Source organism: Sceloporus occidentalis, unplaced genomic scaffold (assembly GCF_023333645.1).
Source record: "Sceloporus occidentalis isolate IW3139 unplaced genomic scaffold, rSceOcc1.0.p SCAF_1, whole genome shotgun sequence".
NCBI lineage: Eukaryota > Metazoa > Chordata > Lepidosauria > Squamata > Phrynosomatidae > Sceloporus > Sceloporus occidentalis.
The window spans coordinates 250,731,436-250,753,322 of NW_028316981.1; the positions used below are offsets into that span (position 1 = coordinate 250,731,436).

The 21,887-nt window shown below is 39.4% G+C and overlaps 1 protein-coding gene across 2 annotated transcripts in view; it reads right to left on the reverse strand.

The window, feature by feature from the left end:
• Positions 1-445: 445 nt before the first annotated feature.
• The window catches only part of SNCAIP (synuclein alpha interacting protein), a 136,289-nt gene continuing 114,847 nt past the window's right edge, over positions 446-21,887 (reverse strand). The window contains exons 9-12 of one of the 2 annotated variants that reach the window (XM_089491679.1): positions 19,282-19,374; positions 15,144-16,191; positions 10,670-10,740; positions 446-976 (exon numbers count right to left, since the gene is read on the reverse strand). In XM_089491679.1, the coding sequence (XP_089347805.1) occupies positions 892-976; positions 10,670-10,740; positions 15,144-16,191; positions 19,282-19,374 (1,297 nt within the window). In that variant the 3' untranslated portion in view covers positions 446-891. The remainder of the gene's footprint in view (positions 977-10,669; positions 10,741-15,143; positions 16,192-19,281; positions 19,375-21,887) is intronic. The other variant, XM_089491687.1, reaches the window with a different exon arrangement.

Consider the following 21,887-nt stretch of genomic DNA (forward strand, 5'->3'; position numbering starts at 1 on the left):
GTAATGGCCTTTACACTCTGGTTGCAGTATTACCATTGGGATTTCAGCCCAGTAATGTGGGACCTCTAGAACAATATGTCATTACAGATATATAGAAACAAGGGGTGGTGCAATGATGAATTGTAACAGTGAAGTTATGTTCTGGTCCATCAGATAACTTTATATCTACACAGGGCAAGTCCTGTTTATATGAATTTATATACTGTTTCTATTATTTTGGGCTCAAAATCCCAAATATCGTCATGGAGAAATGTTTTAGCATTGGACAAAGAATCTCTTAAGTAGCATCTGCTTGCTGTGAATCACAAAGTTTTGACACATTTATATTTGCTAACAAATGAAATAGGTCAGAAAGGATCATAGAAACAAATGAAGTAGAAGATACATCTGGTTATGTTTGTACTGTGTTTTGGTTAAACACTGGTTTATTTCCTTTTATACAAAAAACAAAAAACAAACAGCAATAAAACATCGTTGACCAAAAGGGAAAGGGGAGCCTTTGCCTCAGGCTCAGTGAGAATCTGGGCAGACAAAGACCTTATTAGGCTTTTTAAAAAAAACAGACATAATTGGGTTCTTAGAAAGGAAGATACAAGACATGTTACATTATATTCATGCAACAAGTAGTGTACAAAATGGTGGTCAGATGAATGTTTCCGAGGCTCCTTGCATCATTGTTTCCAAATCATGGCTTTTGCTCACCCGTGCCTTAAAATAATACACTTTACAAACCAGTGACGTAGACACATATTAATTTTAGTATATGGTCTCACTACTACAAATTTAAGGCATCCTAAGAGTCTGCTATTTTGCTGGTGAAAGTTAAGGATTGAAGTGGAAAGATTTCAGGCCATGTTTGGAGGAAGACTGTGAGACCCCATGAGATGTGAGTCAAAGGAAGAATTCTTGCAGCTCTTGTTCTTCAAAACAATTTTTGCTGTAAGACTGCTCAAGTTTCCTGTTGGTTGTGTTATGCCTGGCAAGGAAAGAAAAAACAAAACAAAGAAACAAATGTGATCATACCCAAGATGCACAGTGATTTATTCTGTTTCACAACCCAAAGACTACCATATTAAAAAAATAGCCCTGGTCAATCTATGCTCCTTCAGGTAATGTGCGACTCCCATCTTCCTCCAGCCCACACCATTGGCTATGATGATTATAGTTGCCCAATTCTGGTTTAAAGTTTGAAATGAAAGGTCAAGATTTATGTGCCTGGCTCAAAAGCTCTCAAACCCTGAGAGGTGCTGTTGCTGGTCTTCATTACCAGGGGAGCAGGGAGGGGAAAGGAGGCAATTCAAATGACAAAGAAGCAGCTGGTCATAGCTTGGAAGGGAAAAGAAATGAGGGTGCACTCACACATGGACTGCCCCCTTCTTTCCCTTCCCCTCACAGTCATTGCTCAATTGCTTCCACTCTCCCTCTCCTCCCTACTGTTAAAACCTAGGAATACTTCCTGTGTCTCTTCAAGAAGACATACGGACATGCATGCCACTAACAGGATACCACTGAAGGTATCCTGATCCCATGGAGTAGCAACATCAGTAGTCATTTATACAACAACAGCCATATTCTGATTCTATACCTAGCACATAAGATAGAGAAGATGCAAAAGAAAAATTTACATATGTGTAAGAAATTATCCCTCTTAACTGGAAATATTGTTGTTTTTACTTCTTCTCTTCTTTTCTGTCACAAACCATTTTTCTTTCAAAACTCTCAAAAAGAGTTTGCAATTCACTATGTGTTTGGAGAATAGTAAAGTTCATACTGCCCTGCTTCTGCTTCAGTTTCTGATTCACAGCCATTTTTGTGTATTTTCTCTAATAGATGCATTTCGAATCAATGCTGCCTTAAACACCTATTTGTAGGCAATTTTTCCTAGTATAATTCACTGTTGTTTTCATGAATGTATGCTTTTTTTTTTGCATACTTTCTCTTATTATATGTTGTTTTGTATGCATTGTTGACTGGTGAATAGCTTTCAAAATATGGAAAAATGTAAATACTGAAGAATAATTATATTTCTGTTCATATATACTGGTTTGGGAAGTGTGAATAAGGTAAGTCTACATTAAAATTTGAACAGAACAAATTTCCCTCTTATTGTTTGCTGTCTGTAGAGTTTGGACAATGCAAAATTATAATCAACTGGATCTGATGGAATGTCCATTCAGTCATCACAGTAACACTGAATTGGTGTGTGTTTTGTTATTTATGTGTGCATAATAAAAACAAAACACTAGAAATATATATCTGTCATAATAATTTTGTCTCCTTATGTAAACACACTGCAAAAATCTGCATAGGGTTCCATATCACAATGCACAGGACATAAAGAACAGATTATTCAAACATAACTTTCATTTCTGAAAGAACTGTGTTGCATAGCTAGAACTAACTTGCTATGAATAAATATTTATTTTTTCAAAGGTAATAAAATGTAATCTCTTAACTTTGCTTGAACTCCATTATCTGTGCAGCATTAGCAGCTCTTTCATGAACGTCTTTCAGACGTTTTACAAATTAAGACCATGGAATAACTGTAAAATTTGGATAGAAAACCTGTCTGATCCACTCTGCATCATAACAGATGGCGTCCAACATGTGCTTGTTTATATACTGCTTTATAAGAAAGGAAGAGACTGATAGACTGAAAATAAATGAGTACTGTACAGCCTCCAGAAATCCTGTCCACCTTACAATGAACTGCCCCTCCTGTCCAATTAAATGTGAATAGGTAAGATAAAAGAATGTAAGATGCAGTTTCTTTCTTTTTTTAAGACAGTAGTTGTACTAACTGCTCTGTGCATTAAACAGAAAGGAGGATGAGGTTCGTGCTGTGTCTGCTGGCATATGGCACTTGTTTTGTTCTTGGAAATCAATGTAAACAGGAAATGGTTAGCCATAGCACAGGCAACCTAAGAGAGCAGACAGTTTTCACTACTCTCAGCAATCAAGGGCTTGGTTAGTTGTACTTTCAATGTACATCCACCACTGTCTGTATCCTGCACTCCACCCCACAAACATGAAAATAGTTGTGGGTTGGAAGGTACAGCATTCAAAAATGAGAAAAATTACTTTATTAGACTGCAACACCTATGTTGGTTGGGGTGTTCTGGGAATTGTAGTCCAAAAAGGATCTTTCCCATTCTCTGGCTCTGCCTTTGTAATACAATTAGGGATATATTTCTTCATTACTTTTCTACTTGAAGGAAGCAGTGAGTAATTTTAGCATTTTTTTAATGTTGTAAGAAAATGTATAAAAACTGTGATTTTTTTTTAAGACTATTCATAATTTGAAGCTTATTCTCCACAAAATTCACATATGGCTGTTTTGCATAGGCTGGAATTCCATATCACGTGGATGTATAACCTGGAGTTTACACATCCATAATGGATCTATATTCATGATTCCTACATAGTTATGATCATGGTACTATTGACACAATTGTAATTGCCCCCAAACGTATCTTACTGGGCACCTACAATTCTGTTCTATTGGTGACTGGAATGTGTGTGAATGATGTTTCTACCCCTTTCCTGCCAGCGATCAAGGCTGTGTCAATCTCATTTTTCTGTTGCAGCTTTGCTTTCTGGCAGGATGGGGGTGGAAATGTCATGTACTCACACTCCAATGGATCACCTTCTCTGAGTGTGACTTATGTCTAGTACAGTAGGGGAAGGTTTAGGCCACGGAATGTTACTTATATACGTAATTAAGTAGCCCATAAAGAATTCCACCTATTGTTTACTGCATAGCAAATACCATTTACTGCATAAAAGAACCACAACCAAATTTTGTGCAGAATAAGTCCCAAACTGCGAAGATTCTTTTCAATCTAGGACTTATCTTGTCAGGGTTTTCCAACACTGAAGAACCATGCTTTTCATCCATTTTTCAAATATTCTTACCATCTCTACTTTTTGCACGTGCTGGATAGAGACAATAGTTGTGTTCCTCCTTCTCTCTTTCAAGGAGCTATTTATGTTTCTAAAATGAGCTTAAACTGTTTTCCCTTGAATTACCTCCTTCTTTGCAAAGATTCATTGAATTGCAGCATCTGACCTACACAGGTCAAGAGATGCAACAAACCTTTTCATGGCTCTAAGATTTTCTCGTCTAGCAAATAAATGGATGGTGTGCATACTACAGAAGGTCAGTGATTATTCTGCTGTCTTTTAAGGGAAATCATGCCAGTAATGCAGTACAGTCACCTACATTCTTCTAAAAATAAGCAGATTGGGGTCAAGACAGATGATAGATAAAATGCATGACTGCATTTAACATGGCTGCTTTCTCATTTTAAAAAACAGCACAAATGGCAGCTTTTTTCATAGGTCAATAATACTGTGTGTGTGAGGATTTTAACTGAACCTTGGTACTTAGAGATGCAAACTGTTAACCTTCTCTCTCCATGCACTGTGGTTCTGATTCTCATGCCCTTCCCTAATGCCTATTTTAATGGACAAAACTCTCCAGACACATTAAATATATTTCATATATTGCCTGTTTCAAATGTGAGAATTAACAATTTACACTTATGACAGCCAGTTTGGAAGCACAGATGAAGCCCTCATCCGCCTGAAGCCCCACTAAAGTCCCATTTGAAGACAAGCACAAAATAGTGCAATCCCCTGAGTTGCTACACTGGTGTTCAACAGTGTTTATTAGATAAACAAATAGTGTTTACTACTACAGTGAAGTCCAGCAGTGCTTGTTTGATAAACATGCAATGCATTTAGTATAAACATTCATGTGTTTATTATTGTTTTAGAGAGCCATTAGAGTCTGAGAAATCTATAAAGTCCAAAAGATCCAACTTAAACAAACGGAGAAATGTCTTGCCTAGATATAACACAGCTGAGATTAAGAATTCTGAACTCAGTTGATATATCTGAAAAATACACATTTAGTCAGCTTTTTAATGGAGCCCAGCAAAACTAGAAGCATACTGTAGTACTTTGCCCAATTCTACACCAAATGCTGAAGGACTGGAGTCACTTGAAACCTCTTATTGGTTGTGGTGTTCAATTTGAAGCACCCATTAACAGAAAACTGACTCCTGTCAACAAAATACTTTATAATTACTATAGTTATTGCCAATCCTGTACTTATGGAAAATTGTGGTATTGCAGTTGCTGACTCTTCACTGTGATCTAAGTTTGCCCAGTAACCATCTTGCCCTGGTTAAATCTATTTTTCCCCTTTCTGGCAAATATTTCACTTGCTGCAATGCCAACCCATATCAGTGAGATCACATACCACAATTAAGGAATAAAATTTGCAAGCATATTTGTGATCATAACAACTATGTTAAAAGTTGTTTGCATTCAAACAAGTTGAAATCTTTCCAATGGATTCAGACAAAGGTAAGGCTCAGTCTTGGGTCCAAAACACACTGCAGAAATAACCCAGTTTTAGATTGCTTTAACTGCCCTGGCTCAGTGCTAGGGAATTCTGGGATTTTGGGCAGTTAAAGTGGTCTGAAACTGGATTATTTCTGCAATGTGTTTTGGACCTCAGTCTCCCAAGAGTTATTTCTTTAGGCAAAGCTAACCTTCTAACTGTCAATAACATGTTGAAGGTGCAATCCTGGCATCCCAGGACTAGAGTAGGGATGGAATAGGCTTTCAACAATTTCTCAACTGAGGTTCAAAATTGGAGTTTCCGACCCTGATAGTAATGTTTGTGGGAAGAAAAATAGTATCTAGAAAGTTACTGTAACATTGCAGGAACTTCTTATGTTTGTTTGTTCTCTGTACAACAAAACCTAATTGGGAGAATTGTGCAGTTTCAGAAACTACACGGCTTTCCAAGAAAAAAAAAGTTTATGTTGTTTTTGCCATATGTGCACTTGGGAAAACTGTACAAAATGCCAAAATATACAAACAGATATCTACATATGAAAGTATTGTCTGCCTATCTGTCTGTCTCTGTGTGGCTTGTTCTCTAGACAATGTAATATTGCTTGCTCTTTCAGAACTTTAGTTTCTGTTCCTGTTTTAAACTGTGCAGCATTTAAATCTGTGCTTCAATTTTTTTTTATAGAATCAGATTTAAATATGTGACAAGGGACAGTATGACTGCATAATTAAATCATCAAGATCTGTTGGGGGGAAGTCAACATTTGGGAAAGAGATTTGTGAATGTAAGAAGAATGTATGTATGATTAATGTTAGAGTTCTGTGTTATTTTTTATATTTTCTTTTTATTATTATAAATCTATAAAGACATGCAACATTCTGTTTTGTGCTTTTTAAATCCATCTTTTTGGAAAGCTCCATAGCTTTTGTGGGAAAAGCCTTGAGAATTAACATGCAACCAAGCTGCTTTAGTGTAGAAGTAACTCTTGCAAATGGAAAGAACCCCTTTCTTCCCAAATGGTATGGCTTTATCAAACTCAACATGTGCACAGTTCTGTTCACTAAGGCCTGTTACAGACTGCCAAAATAAAGCTGCTTCAGATCTCTTTGGAGATATGCTCTTTAAATGATGCATGGGTCCTAAGAGTCCGGAGGTCGCACCAAAGCCACACTTCATCCCTAAGCACTGGAGTGCAGCTTTGGTGCAGCTTCTGAATTCTTAAGATGCATGCATCATTTAAAGAGCATACCTCCAAAGAGACCCGAAGCAGCTTTATTTTGGCAGTCTGTAACAGGCCATAGACAAGCAGCTTTTTCTCCTTTGTGAAAATCCAGGTATTTTTATATGAACCAATTCAGTAGGCTTGGTTCTCAAGAACTCCCATCAAATTCTAAATGGATAAAGTACCGTTCGCCCTTACTTTATGTGGGGGATCCGTTCCGGATTCCCCCGCATAAAGCAAATACCGCCTATGCTCGAGCCCCATTTAAATGAATTGGGCTTGTGCATGTCGTGGTGCGGCGGTGCTGAAAGCCGCATATGACACGGGCGCACTGTACATAGATTATACTCTGAAAAGATCCCCACCTTCAGACTTGGGGATCAGCAGTGGCAGCCTCAGCCTTTACTTTAGAGTGTATCCTCTTTTACGGCCTAGGTCCAGATTATTTGAAAGACAGTAATCTACCCATATGAACCTACCAGAACCCTAAGAGCTTCACGGGAAGGCTTTCTCTCAGTCTCACCACCATCACAGGCTCACTTGGTGAGGACACAAGAGAGAGCCTTCTCAGTGGCTGTTTCCAGCCTTTGGAACACCCTCTTGCAAGCGGCTAGTCTAGTCCCTACTCTCCTTTCACCAACAGACATTTTTTCCCCTTTTTATGCAGGCTTTTGATATATAATTGTACCCAGGGATACTTTTTATTGGGGTCTAGGCTTTTGTATGTTTTTAATGGTTTTATACTCATGTGTCTAATGATTTTATATTTTTAACGTGTTTTATTGATGTGATGTTTTTAATTTTGTTTTTAAAGTTACATTGTTTTAAATATATTTTTGTGAGCTGTCTTGGGTCCAGTGTAGGAAAAAGACAGGATATAAATAAAATAATAAATAAAAATGATTTTAAAATTTATTCCATAAATGTTATGACTCACATGGTAAAAGGGTTCCCACTATTTTCTACATAGAAAAAAGTACAGCAGAACTCAAAGCCTGATCTTGATTCTAGGCTCTCCTAGGAAAAAAGAAAGATGCAGCATATGTCTTACATTGTGTAAGGCTGCAGATCTTAGCCTTCCCTCTGCCCTATCTGTGCTAATATAAAATTTACTTTTAGATATAAATGTATAAATGTAAGTAGGATATTCTAAGCTAGATGGAGATGTGTACTGCAAGAAGTACAGTGTGCCCACGTCATACACAGGTGTGATATATGAGACTTTTAGCTTACTTTGAAAACTGTGCAATGGAACTGGTAATGGCGCAGGCACCTGTGGCATGCACATCATGCCATGCCACATGCATGAGCCCCATTATTTTCAACAGGGCTCAAGCATACACGGTATTTGCCTTTATGTGAGTGCGGGGGGGGGGGGGGTCTGGAATGGATCCCCTGAAAAAAGCGAGGGAGCCTCATTTCTAGAAGTTTAGACATTTTGAAGTTTTGTAAAATGACATAACTGTGAGAACTGCTCCAAGCATTTACCACTGTAGAGCAACTACAAAAGTCTTTGCCTGATTTTCAACTGCTAGCCTTGACTAGAACAGTTCTGTTGAATCAATGTGAACCTAGAAACTTAACACATATGTAAGCTACATTGATTCAAAGAGTCTACTTTAGTCAAGGTTAGCAGCTGGAGTCAGACCTTTCTGCTTACCATTTGAATACATTTGTAGTAATAAGATACTTTAATGGGGAACAACCCCCTAAACATTGATGTGACTTAAGTTACTATACTTCTTACTGTACTTCAGTTACTATAGCTTCTTACACACTATCATAAGATAAACGTGTTCTCACTTTAATACTTTAATGCACTGCATGCTTCACAATAACTTAATCTGTGGGAAACAAAGATTCACTGGCAATAAATGACTAAAATAATTGCAAACATGCACTTGGCACTGTCATTGATAAAAACAGACCTGTCCTTTTAAAATGAAAGGGAAAAAAGTATTTGGCAAATGGAATGAACTGTATGCATATCTCACAAATTTTAACAGGGCACTAGGAATATTAATTCTTTTGCCTCTACAAAATTGTAGCCAACTAAGAAACAAATTTAGTATTATTTCCAGAATGTACACAAGACATTAAGGCTGAGAAGAAACACTAATTGATTCAAATCCCCACATTTTTAACATGTGTTACATAATAGGACTATCCTAGGATCTTTTGATGCCTGAGGCAACGAGCAATAATGTGCCTCCATGCCATATACAGAAGCCAGCTGGATTGGCCATTGAATCTTAGGGTTTGCCCCCACACCTGAACCCAGCAGGCTAGTTTACAAATTCCAGGCTGTGTGAAACACTGAGAAATCTTCTTCAAAAGCAGAATGGCCAGGAATGGCTGCCCTTCCCCGTGTCCTATGCTTAAAAGATGGGGAAGCCCTGTTGTGTATTGTCCCTCAGATATTATATTAGGATCTGTATTTATCACAAGATTCCAGTACATATTCTTCTTAACTGTGGCTGGACATGGCTCATTAGAGAGAGGGTTTATTGGCAACTACCTGGACACAACTAATTTATGCAAGGAAAATATTGTACAAACATGATGTATGTGGAACCACAAAGGTCCTTTGGAAGTCCAAAAATATGACATTACCTTCCTATGGTCAGTTGCTGATCTCTATCCCCACCTATGGATATTATGTGTTTACATGGAAGGACCCAAGCAACAGTTAAGTAGGTTGAGAGTGTGAGTTAAGTGCAGTTATTCGTGGTGGAACTTCATATTTTGTCAATGTAGCCCAGGATTTCAGTGGATAGTCTGTATACAAGCCAGGATATTCAGACTTGTTACAAACTCTGACTTGAACAAACAACCATTTGGTTAGCAGCATGTGGTGCCTTGGTGCTATGATCAAACCGCAAACATAAACTTTACATCTATTTCTATCATACTTGAATGTTCAGGGAATTCATGAGAGAGTCTTGTTTTGGGTATGTCTGAGTAACACTGGATACAACAAAATAACCCTGCATATACAGTCCATCCTTGCCTTACGCGGGGGATCCGTTCCAGATTCTGCCGCATAAGGCGAATTCCGCCTATGCTCGAGCCCCATTGGAAACAATGGGGCTCGTGCGCGGCGGTGCAGGAGCGCGCGGGCGCAACGGGCGCGCGCGCCCATTCAATTGAATGGGACATGCCGCCCCGCGTGCGCCCTGTGGCTTGAGCGTGTAAGCTCAAGTCTGCGTATGGAGCGCCTGCGTATGGCACGGGCGCGCTGTACTTCAACAGCACTATTTTAGTCAGGATCAATATTTTGTATTCAAATTTTTGAAAGAAACATCCCATTAATGTTTATATTTAAACACAACCTTATTTACAAGTTACCAATGGAATATTACAAAAGATTCTGTGGAAGATTTGAGGACCCCCTCCCCACCAGAGCAGCATGGGAGGCAGTTCTGGGGTGTTGTGAAAAGTGGAAAACAGTCGCCCAAATAAAAGAAAATAGCTGACTGCATCGAAAAGAAACCATTCATTGGATCCTATTTCCTGCTGCAAACTAAAAGCCCCTATGTTCAAGGAAGCACATGTTGTGTTTTTATTAATGGAAGACTAAAAACACTTTTTACTGGTGTCACTAAGATCACTTTTGAATTAGAAAAGTAAAAGCAACAGCTGACAACCAGAGGAAAAAGGGCATGAGCAAATGGAGATTGGGGCACATTGTCTCTTCAGACTGTAAGTGAAATTTGACTTGGCCTGCTTATGAGAGGAAATTTAATTTCCATTCTCATCTGGCACTTGACTTATTCAAGAAACTACGTGTTGCCAAACTGAACTAAAATGCATTTTTGGATTTATGAGCACTAGTGCTTTTTATGCACACTTTGTGCTGGAACCATTAAATTAGTTCAGTTATGGATATTAGCAAAGGCTTTCTATAGGGATTTGTTTGCTCTTTTTTTAGGAGATCAAAATTTCATTTTCTTTTACAGTTGTCATCAATCGTTTCATTAGTTTAAGCTGTGAACAATTATAAGCTGCACATGCAATGAGAGGATAATAAAATAATAGTAATAGAAAAGCCAACATTTTCACTCTGCATCAGCACATACCATGCATAGTTACACAGACGGTCTTCAATCAGCATGCTAGTGGAAAAACTGATGCAGCTGGAGTAAGGAGCCTAAAGGAGTGCAATGCATTAATCAGTTGTAAGACCATGCAATAGGCTTCACACATGCATAGACAAGAGACAGGTATTGAAATGTTACCATGTGTCAGCAAAAGCCTTGACAATCTGTATATCACAATTCTCCTCTGTCTACACAGGGTTCTGCATGCATGAAGGTTATTTCTATTTCTTTCAAGGAATCAGGGCATGCATTCCATGAGAGCTTAGAATGTTGTTTTGAAACAGTAAAATAGTAGGTATTACTTTTTCATAGTAAAGCAACAGACGTTATTTAAAGAGTAACGTGTAAAGTAAAATGCATTACTAATACAATGCATTATTAAAATGTATTACTAAAAAGATTGACACCTTAAACATAGAAAAGTGGCCAGAAGATCCAAATATATCCCCAATGACCTTCGAGCAGTTAGAAGCAATGAATAAATGTTATATCTTACACTCTAAAATACATCAATGCTACTAGCTGTTATAATATCTTGAAAAGGAAATTTGCTGTGCCCTCATTACCTGTCAAAAGTATTATAGAATTATAGAATTGTAGAGTTGGAAGAGACCACAAGGCCATTCAATCCAACACCATTCTGCCATGCAGGAACTCTCAATCAAAGCATCCCTGACAGATGGCCATCCAGCTTCTGTTTAAAGATCTCCAGGGAAGGAGACTCAACTACACTCCAAGGGAGTGTGTTCCACTGTTGAACAGCCCTTACTGTCAGGAAGTTCCTAATGTTGAGGTGGAATCTCTTTTCCTGTAGCTTGCATTAATTGTTCCGGGTCCTGTTCTCTGGAGCAGCAGAAAGCAAGCCTCCTCAATATGACATCCCTTCAAATATTTAAACAGGGTTATCATATCACCTCTTAGCCTTCTTTTCTCCAGGCTAAACATCCCCAGCTCCCTAAGTCGCTCCTCATAGGGCATGGTTTCCAGTAGTGAAGGCAACACTTGTCATGTTATTTTCAAACTCTACTATCTCTCTCTCTCTCTCTCTCTCTCTCTCTCTCTATATATATATATATATATATAGAGAGAGAGAGAGAGAGAGAGAGAGAGCGCTAGTGATGGTGAAGCTTTTAGGGACCGAGTACCCAAACTAAAAGGCTTGCCGGCACCGGGTGTTACCCAGTGCTGGTGGTGAGACTTCCAGTGGGGATGGGACTTCTGCCCTCCAGGGTGGGACTTCCATCATCTTGAGGGTGGGACTTTCACCTTCTGTGGCAGGACTTCCACCATCTGGGGGATGGGACTTCCATCTTCTGGGAGCGGGGCTTCTTTCCCCCATCCTACTGGGCCTTCAGCTCTCCAGTGACAGGTGAAGGCCCTGGATGGGCAGGAAGAGGAGGAACAGGTGCATACCTGTTCTTCCTCTTCCCCTCCCTCCACATGCCCTAAAAATGGCTTTGTGTGCCATCTCTGCCACACATGCCATAGGTTCACCACCATGGATATAAGCACTCTTCCCTCCTTGAATTGTGTCCATAAACCTAAAATAGTACTGATGTCTGGCAGTGGTTCACATCCATAAATCACCAAGAAATAATCTATTTTTTGAATGAATTCGATATTTGAAAGCACGTAAACATGACAAACATTTTAAATACAGTAAAAATGAATGCAATGGATAGAGATGAAAGTGGGGAAAAATGAGAGACGGGCAGAATTCCAGTAAAGGACCATGGGCATTCCAGCGAAAAACATAACCCTCATCCACAATTTCCAGTTTTCATCAGTGGCAATGTGTGATGCTTCCCCTCTCTTAGTATAAGTTGTACAAATTGATAAACCTCCTTGAATGAAACCTTATCCCTGTTCTGGTACATTTTGTTGTAACTGGTTCATTAGGTAAGGGGAAAGACAAAAGTTTTCCCTTGGCAGGATTGTCTAGTCATGGCTGACTGTAGGGGGCAGTGCTCATCTCTGTTACTAAGCTGAGGGAGCCAGCATTGTCAAAGGCGACTTTGTGGACATGTGGCCAGCATGATTAAATGGAATGCTGTTACCTTCCCACTGAAGTAGTACCTATTTATTATCTACTTGCACTTCTAAATGCTTTCAAACTGCTAAACTGGCAGAAGCTGGGACTAGTGACGGGAGCTCACCCCAACACAGGGCACTTGGGCCTCGAACTGCCAACCTGCCAATCTTGCAATAATCAGAATCAGTGTCTTAACCATTACAGGTCTTATTTCAACACAAATCTTTATTGAGGGAATTGACTTAGGGAACTAGTCTGCTTGTATTTAAAAATGGAATCCTGTATGACCATTATGTGCTACACAACACTGTACTTACTGTAGTGCTATGTAATGGATTCTGGCCAGACATCCCTCCCAACCCCATTTACCATTGAGCACCCTCTGGAACAATGGTTTCCAATCCACTGTTGATTGAGAAGTGGCTGCCTGATGTTCCCATCCCCTCCCATGAGTGATCTCCAGCACAACAGGCAGAACAAGGACTCCTGTCTCAAATCCCTCTCATGCCCGTGATCATTTGCATAAGTGGGGTGGGAACATCAGGCGGTCACTTTTTGATCAATAAGCAAATCAATTCCTATCAGTCCCAGCAGCTGCTTACCAGTAGATGGCGTTTGGGGGACTTTATGATTCCTAAGTCACCCCTAAACTAGACCTCTTGGGATTTTCTTTCTTCATATGAACAGACACTAGTGATGCCATATTACTGTCCAGTTCTCCAAGTTCCATAATTTCTATTAGAATGTTCCCTGTTATCCTTCATCAGTGTCATGAGCAATGTTTCTGAACCCTGTAATCCTGTTCCTTCTCGTTCTCCCTAATTCCTGCTCCAATATTATCCATAACTTTATTCAGGCCCTATTTTTCTCCACTGATTCTGTGTCTGTACTTCAAGACCTGCACTTCTGTGTAACATAGAGGCTCAACAGACCTCTGTGTTACACAGAAGGGGTGGCTTGCAGCCACTTCTATCTGTGCTGGATTGAGATCGCAGCAACCACACTCCGCAGCCCCGCTCTCCTTTCCAAGGCACAAAAAGGAGCCACAAAAAGCGACTCCTTTTCAAGCCCTGGAAAGGGTGTGATAGATGCCAGCATGCAGCTTTTCTGCGCTCCTTTGATGCTCTGTCATGTAGATGCAGCGCCAGAGGAGTGGCATGACACCATGTGGAGCGGGGCACACCATCATGCCAGCCTGGGGGCGGAGTTGGGGCATGTGTCATGTGTATGCCATCCCCCAACTCCGCCCCCAGGCCGGTCTGTCGAGCCCCATAGTCCTTCTCCGTGTGCAATCTGAATTAAGAAATGGTTTATAAGTTACAGCCTCCTTTGAGAGACTGATTTAAATAACTCCATATAGCAGCTGGTGAACCTGCCAAATGAAGTAGCTCATTGCAGCTTGGGGACAATGTTCCTCCTTCCAGCAAAAATATAGAAAGAGGAAGGTTTGCATTGGCATGAGAAAAATCACCCTGATCCTTTTTCAAGCCAGTCCATATGGATGGTTTATCACATAATAGCTACCAGATAGAGTACTTCAGTAAAGAGGCTAGAAATTCACACCTTGTTTGGATCCCTATATTGTTTTAGAAAAAAATGTGGGCATTCACAGATATTCTGAGCTCAAACTTTGCTTGACTTCTATTTCTGGATTAGATCTTAGATGTTGCTGTTACCTTTATAGTTAAAGCTGCATCTGGAATAAGACTCACCCACTGTATTTATTACTTACATGTAGTTCATGGGGGTGGAGATACTGATTGGTTGGTTGGTTGGTCTCTTTGCATATCAGCTATCTATCTCCCCATTTTCAACTCCGATCTTTCAACTCTTTTGTCCAGCTTTACTGAATTAAAATAGGAACTGAACTGTTCTTTTTTAAATTTAGCATCAAACCAGAATTATGATATCTTTCAAAAGAGTTATACTATGGACTAAATCCAATATTAGTCCTGAAATGAATACTTTTTTAAAAAAGGGATTTTACATTACTTGTCTCCAACAAGTCCAATTCATTTCAATGGTTCTACTCAGGACTAATATGAGATTTAGACCTAAGCGGCACAGTAGGATTCAAGTTTACTTTAGTGATGGGTTCCTATACTGGCAGGAAAGTGGACTAGGTGACCTTTGGTGTATCTTCCAATGGTAAGATTCTATGACTACCCATGTGGATAGCAGAGCGCAAACTGGATTTACATGGATGGACACATCAGATCCCTCAACCAGCCATTTTTACACAATGCTCTTTTGGTTATGTTATTATTCCATTTCAGATGTCCCCATATTACCTGCTCCATGTCCTAAGTTCTACAAGTTGAGATGTACTGCCATATTTTTAATCATCTTGCATACTTATAATTGTTAAAGGCCATTAATTAAAATGAAAAAAGATTCCCACTGCCCCTTATAAACACTCACTGGTTTATTTTTTCCTTTTGCAGAGTTTGATGAATTCCCCTTGCTATCTGTGGCTTTCCTTCCTAATGAGGTAAAAGGTGATGAGGTCTTGATTAGGCTTGAAGTTTGATAGTTATTATTATTGTTTTGGTTGCCACTCAGTGTCTCCATTATGGATCGAAATGTTCCAAATGGTCGTTTTTGCTGGTCCCCAGTTTCAGCAGTGGGTGGAGGCCGCTGAAGGGCCTTACTCCGCTCTTTGTCCCTTTCCCCATTTAAACCAACCTCTGATTGCTCCACCTGTACCACAGGCTCCTCAAACGTCACTCTGAGTTTTAAATTCTGGGCAGTTCTGCGCTTTGAAGATGGAGATTTCAGTGCACTCTTGGGACTTGTGGCAACTTTGTGAGTAGTGGAGGTCTCAGGGCTAGACTGACATGCATCTCCTGATACTTGGCTCTGGGATACAGTACCAGTCTGATACTGGGATTCGTTATCAGGATCACTGCTTTCAGAAGTGGGAGAAGGGCTGTGACCATCCAAAGATTTTGAAGCTTTAATTCCAAAAGGGAACCGGCGGCCTGATGCCAAAGTATGCCTCTTAATCATTAGGTGCAAATTCTCAGTGCTTTCAGTGTTTTCCACTATGGGCTGTGGCCTTGGCTTTTCTGTTCTTTTCACAGGCGTGTTCTTCAGATCTTCAGAATTATTTGAATCTGTATCAGATTCACTGAGGGATCGCTGCATTAGATTCTTCAGTCTTGCTAACTTCAACTCCTTTTTCTCCATGGGAGCTTTCTTTATGCTCTTGGAGGCATGAGCATCCCGAAATTCTAAGGACAGCTTTTCTTGCATGCAGGCATTCTCAGAGATTTCTTTCCCCAGCAGCTGGCGCAGGATTTTATCAGAGTCCTCATCTTTAATCTTGGACTGATTGTGGTGTGGAGTTCCCACAGTGCCATGGATCTGAATACCATCATGGGTGTTCAATTTACTTTTCGGTAGAGTCGAGTCATCTGTATCAGATGGCTTCCAGTGAGGTTTGCTAGAAGTGGGTGATGATGGTGAACTTCAATGGGAAGAGGGGGAAAAAGCCCTTTAGTACACGAGACCACAATCAAAATTATACAGATAGAAAGTGCAAAACTGATACTTCCATTACATATGTTTATTTGAGCATCCTATTGCATTCTTTTTGACTTTTACCCACGTGGAATGTATTATGGAGTCAAAGTATTGACTTCATAGTTAAGAATGTAAATCTGTTTCTAGGCTAAGCTTGATCTGTTATTTCCTTTCCTTTTCATAGAAGGACTTTCTGGAAAAGATTTACATTCACTTGCACTATTAATGTTTTTGGGAATATCTAAAGGAAAACTTGAACACTAGAATAAACACAGATCTTTAGCAAAATCCATAAATAAATAAATAAGTTGCAAATCCTATTTTGGTATTTTGTTAGAGTAAAATCTGACGTTTTGCTTCACTGTTGTCAACAGGAGTCTTGACTTCATAGCAGTTAAAAAAAATTAGATCCTTGTCCCAGGAACTTATAGTTGAAAGTTTGACATTATTGAAGGCAAAGGGAGGGAGGGATAAAGATGACGATTTCTACAGAAACAAGGCTGCACTATAGAAACAGTTTATGCCTAGAAATGAATCTCCAGTACAATCCTATTCATGTCTGCCTAAAAGTAAGCCCCATTGAACTGAGAGTAGATTATCATCAGTAGCAGCAATTTTGTATGCAGTTAGGGAGGCTTGTTCAAGGAAGTGCTTATAGTACTCTGATAATATCTTTGTAAATTATATATTAATAAGGCTGCAGATATCAAGCAAAGTTAAGCTCTACCTAGGCTGTTGACTGCTTATACTTAGAGCTAAAACTATGTATAAGAATGTGGGAGTTCACATAAGCCTCATTCTTAATGCTGCACACTCCAGGATAGCATTTCAGACACTCACGCATTGGCTAAATAAAATTACAGAAATCCTATGAATGGAAACTCTCATAAAACCAGGTTACTGATCACAAGACCTTGATAACCATGTTAAATGAAACATGGCTACAGAGGCCTTTACAGAATTTGGCACTTCGTATGTGAAGGTCTGAAATGGCGCTGGACATGAAGCAGTGTTTGAGTACAAGGCTCACATACACATACACATTCCTATACACCGTTTGGCCTACACACAAGCAAGTGAACATCTATATAGAACTATATAGAACTACAATCTGTGCTCTGAATAAATTGTACAGTGGGCCTTTGGTATCCCCTGAAGTTTGGTTCTGAGGTTTGGTTCCAGAACCCTCTATGGATACCAAAATCCATGGATGTTCAAGTCCCATTGTGGCATAGTGTCTCTTATGTAAAACGGTGAAATTAAGATTTGCTTTTTGGATTTTTTTGGGGAGGGGGGAATTTTCAAACCATGGATGGTTGCATCTATGGGAGCAGAATCTGTGGATATGGAGGGCTGAATGTATAGATAACTCAAATATGGTTACACTTGCTAAAACTAAATAAATAATTCTAGGATTAAAATAATAATAAAGGATCAGGATGATAAAGGACAGATTTTTTAAAAAAAAAACAACCTGGGACCATTTGCTTTCTATACAGACTGCCTATTTTTCAGTTTGAACATATCTCACTTTTCTTTAAAAGAAAATTGCTTTTAAAGAAAATAAAAGCAATTTCTAAAAAGCCAAATGCCAGGCCAGATGCCACATTCTCCACTGGAATGCATGTCAATGGACATGCATAATTCAGATGGAATGGTCTACATTCAGGGACTGAACTGCTGCTTTAAATGGGACAAGGTGCATGTCTTGTTCCATACAAGTCCGAACTGATCTCTAATTCAAATGTTAGATCAATGATGAACTCACCAGATGTGCTCAGAAATGCCACTACTGCTTAGCCTCAGCCCCCACTTACCCTCAGCTGTAATATAATAATGCTGTAATACATTTTACGCTGCAAAAAGATAGGGTTCTTTCACAGATTTCTGAAATAAAATACATGAAACACTTTGATTGTTGGGGGGAAATAGCATATACAGTCAGCCCTCCATATCCACAGATTTTTTAATCCAAGGATTCAACCATACATGAGTTGAAAATATTCCCTTAAAAAAAAAAAAAACACCCAAAAAGCAAATTTGCTGATTTTGCCATTTTCGATAAGGGACACAATTTTACTACACCACTGTATACAATGGGACTTCAGCATCCATGTATTTTGATATCAGTTGGGAGGAGGGAATGTCCTAGAACCAAACCCCAGTGGATATCAAGGGGCCCACTGTAATGATTGGTGAAGCTTTTCCAGGCTTTATGGGAGTTTCTGGATCATTTGACTGAGAAACTATGACAAACCTTACATTATTAATAGAAACAGCCTTCTGTGAGGCTGCAACCTGCATTATATTACTCACTCTTCCAACTTCATGTAAGTAAGCATGTGTAAAGTACACTTGCATTGCTCTTCTCAATCTATAACTAGTCAAGTCCATATTTCTGTGTACTTTTCAGTGTGTTAAGTAAATTTACTTCTGTGGCACTCATCAGTACTTAAGATATTTTGTCCCAAGAGGACAAAAGGAGGAAGGACAGAAGTGATTTCTATGCTGTAGTCAATGAGTGTGATTTTTCTTTTTCCTACCATGCTTCTTCAAGATGAAGTTAAACAACCTCTTCTGGGATTAATTCATTATAATATGCAATTATATCTATTCCTTTTGGTGCTATTTATTTATCTTAAATAGTGAAGACAAATCATCCTGAAAGCACATAATAATTAGACTGCTTTTCTCCCCTCTCCATTTTGTAAGCAAAAGCCTTATGGATCACTTGGGATATAAGACTACTATTGGTCACTAAAAAGTAAGATTTTAGGTTTGTGGACTTTATTATGAGTCCTCGAAAGATTGCAAATTAAGCCACCTTGATAAAATTTAATTTAAATTCATGAACTACAGTATTCATATTTGTGAAATTAAAGAGGTATTGATTTCCACCACATGACACTGCTTTTTATTCTTTTACAATATGAATGATAGAGACTTTAGTTGGAACATGACTTTCCCAGACAATACCCATTAAAAAGGTCCAATTCAAAATATATTGCAATTTCACCCTTGTAAACCTTCTTACCTTGGGGATGTTGGCAGTGACATGCCCTCAGTTCTATGAATTTCCAGAAGCTGTTGGAGTTGGTTCTGTAATGTCACACGTTCCACTGTCTGCCTGTAAGGAAATATTAAATTGTTAAACCATTTTTTCCATCCCTAAAACTAAAGCTGTCAGTGGATGTGCTATGAGAAAAATTATAGTTTTCACTCACCATCATGGCTCTTCATTTATAATTTAAGAGTTGCACACACACAGAGCACACCCGAATAAGAAAATACACAAAGGAGGTCTCTGTTCTGCAAATTGCTTCTAATTCCAGGGGGAACATTGTGATCACTCTATTGTACCTTCCGAAAGCTGCCTGGCTTGTATAAATTATTTATTACTAGTAGTGACTCTGATGTAAGTTGTAAGATTAGAATACTAAAGAGCAGTTTGCTGGAGCTGTGGGACTCACAACAATTAGCTTACCTGTGCCCAATTAAAACCAAACTCACAGCAAATTTGGAACTAGTTCCCTGTAACTCTTGTTTGAGTGTGACTTGGGAAGGAATTTGTCTTGCTTATGTTTCCCCTAGAGAATACTGTTGCTAGTTAGAGAGCATGTAGTGCTCATCAATATTCACCTGGAAAGCTGCTCACCAAACAGGGGGGAAAATATATATTTATGGGACCAGTGCTCATGGATCATGTTGTTCAGAGCTAAAGATGAAGGGAAGCATATTTTATACTAAAGGATGCAAAATAGAAAGTCCATAGTGATCTGCAAGCATCCATGATACTAAGGATTGTCTGTTTAGACTACAATTTCCATATTTATTATTAAAGGTTCAAATCTTTTTTATCCTTCCTTAACAATATCCACAAGTTAGCCTTAAAATCTAGACAACAGCAAAAAACAAACAAAAAACAAAAAACACTGTTTGTATCCTGAGACTAGGAGATGAGCTCCAATATTCTCTCCATCTTGTGGAGTTTAGGTTTAGCCTGGCTTAAGGAGACAATATGTGAAAGGGATCTAGGAGTCCAAGTAGACCACAAGTTGAACATGAGTCAACAGTGCGATGTGGCAGCTAATAAGGCCAATGTGATTTTAGGCTGCATCAACAGAAGTATAGTTTCTAGATCAAGGGAAGTAATAGTGCCACTCTATTCTGCTTTGGTCAGGCCCCTCCTGGAATATTGTGTCCAGTTCTGGGCACCACAAATCATAAAGGACATTGAAAAACTAGAGCGTGTCCAAAGGAGGGCGACTAAAATGGTGAAGGGTCTGGAAACCATGCCCTATGAGGAACGACTTAGGGAGCTGGGGATGTTTAGCCTGGAGAAGAGAAGGCTAAGAGGTGATATGATAACCCCGTTTAAATATTTGAAGGGATGCCATATTGAGGAGGGAGCAAGCTTGTTTTCTGCTGCTCCAGAGAACAGGACCCAGAACAATGGATGCAAGCTACAGGAAAAGAGATTCCACCTCAACATTAGGAGGAACTTCCTGACAGTAAGGGCTGTTTGACAGTGGAACAGACTCCCTCGGAGTGTAGTGGAGTCTCCTTCTTTGGAGGTCTTTAAGCAGAGGCTGGATGGCCATCTCTCGGGGATGCTTTGATTGAGATCTCCTGCATGGCAGGGGGTTGGACTGAATGGCCCTTGTGGTCTCTTCCAACTCTACAATTATGATTCTATGATTCTATGTGTTGGTGGGTCCACATGTATGTTTGCTTCAGGCATTGTTATCTAAAGAGACAGGACAGGTTGCCTGAATATCAAATCTGGATGAAGTCCACCCTCTGCCTTCCCTCTACCCTTTTTAACAGCACCAGTTACTGATCTGGGGGAAGATTGTGTGATATAGATAAATGAGATGGTAGTTATGCACTGCCCATTTTCAACTGTTTTCTTGAACAAATGTAGGGATGAAATTTTCTAGAGGTAAAAAGGGACAAAATCAAATCTTAGGAAAGGGAGCAGGCAAAGCAACCAATGGAATGTGAATGCAGCAAATATAAGAATTCAAGGTGCAAATAATTTTCAATGTCTCACTCTTGGGAATGTTAGAAATTTGGGGGCTGAAGGAAATTTCATTGGGGACATGACCCTTATTTGGAGTGGGGAGGCAATGCTGTCCCCTGAGCTAATGGGGGAAAGGGATGGGAAGGGCATGTTCCTGAGTCAGCAGAGAGTCAGAAATCAACAATTTTATTGCTTGGGGATTCTGCCTCTATTAAACTTCCTTCCTTTCCTGCCCCCAATTAGGACCTGGATAATGTTTACTTTTGCAAGGTTAAATTTCCTCATTGATCCTCCTTCACACCCCAATTGAGGCCACGTGGCAACGATACTGATCAAGTAAAAGAACAGCCCCCCTCCTCATTACTGCTTTCACTTTCAAAATGACTTCCTTAAAAAGCAGAACAAAACTGACAGCTGTGGGATATTTAAGTGGATAATTTCCTGGTTCAACGGATGGACGTAAGATTATTAACTCGCTGCTCAAGTCAAAGCTTTAGAATTGACAATGTAAGAGTAAGAAAGCATCCACATGGCTTCAGCCTACATGTAGGCTGTATTTGCTCTATTCACAAAAAGCAAATGTTCATATTGGCATAGTAAAGGATCTATAAAAATAC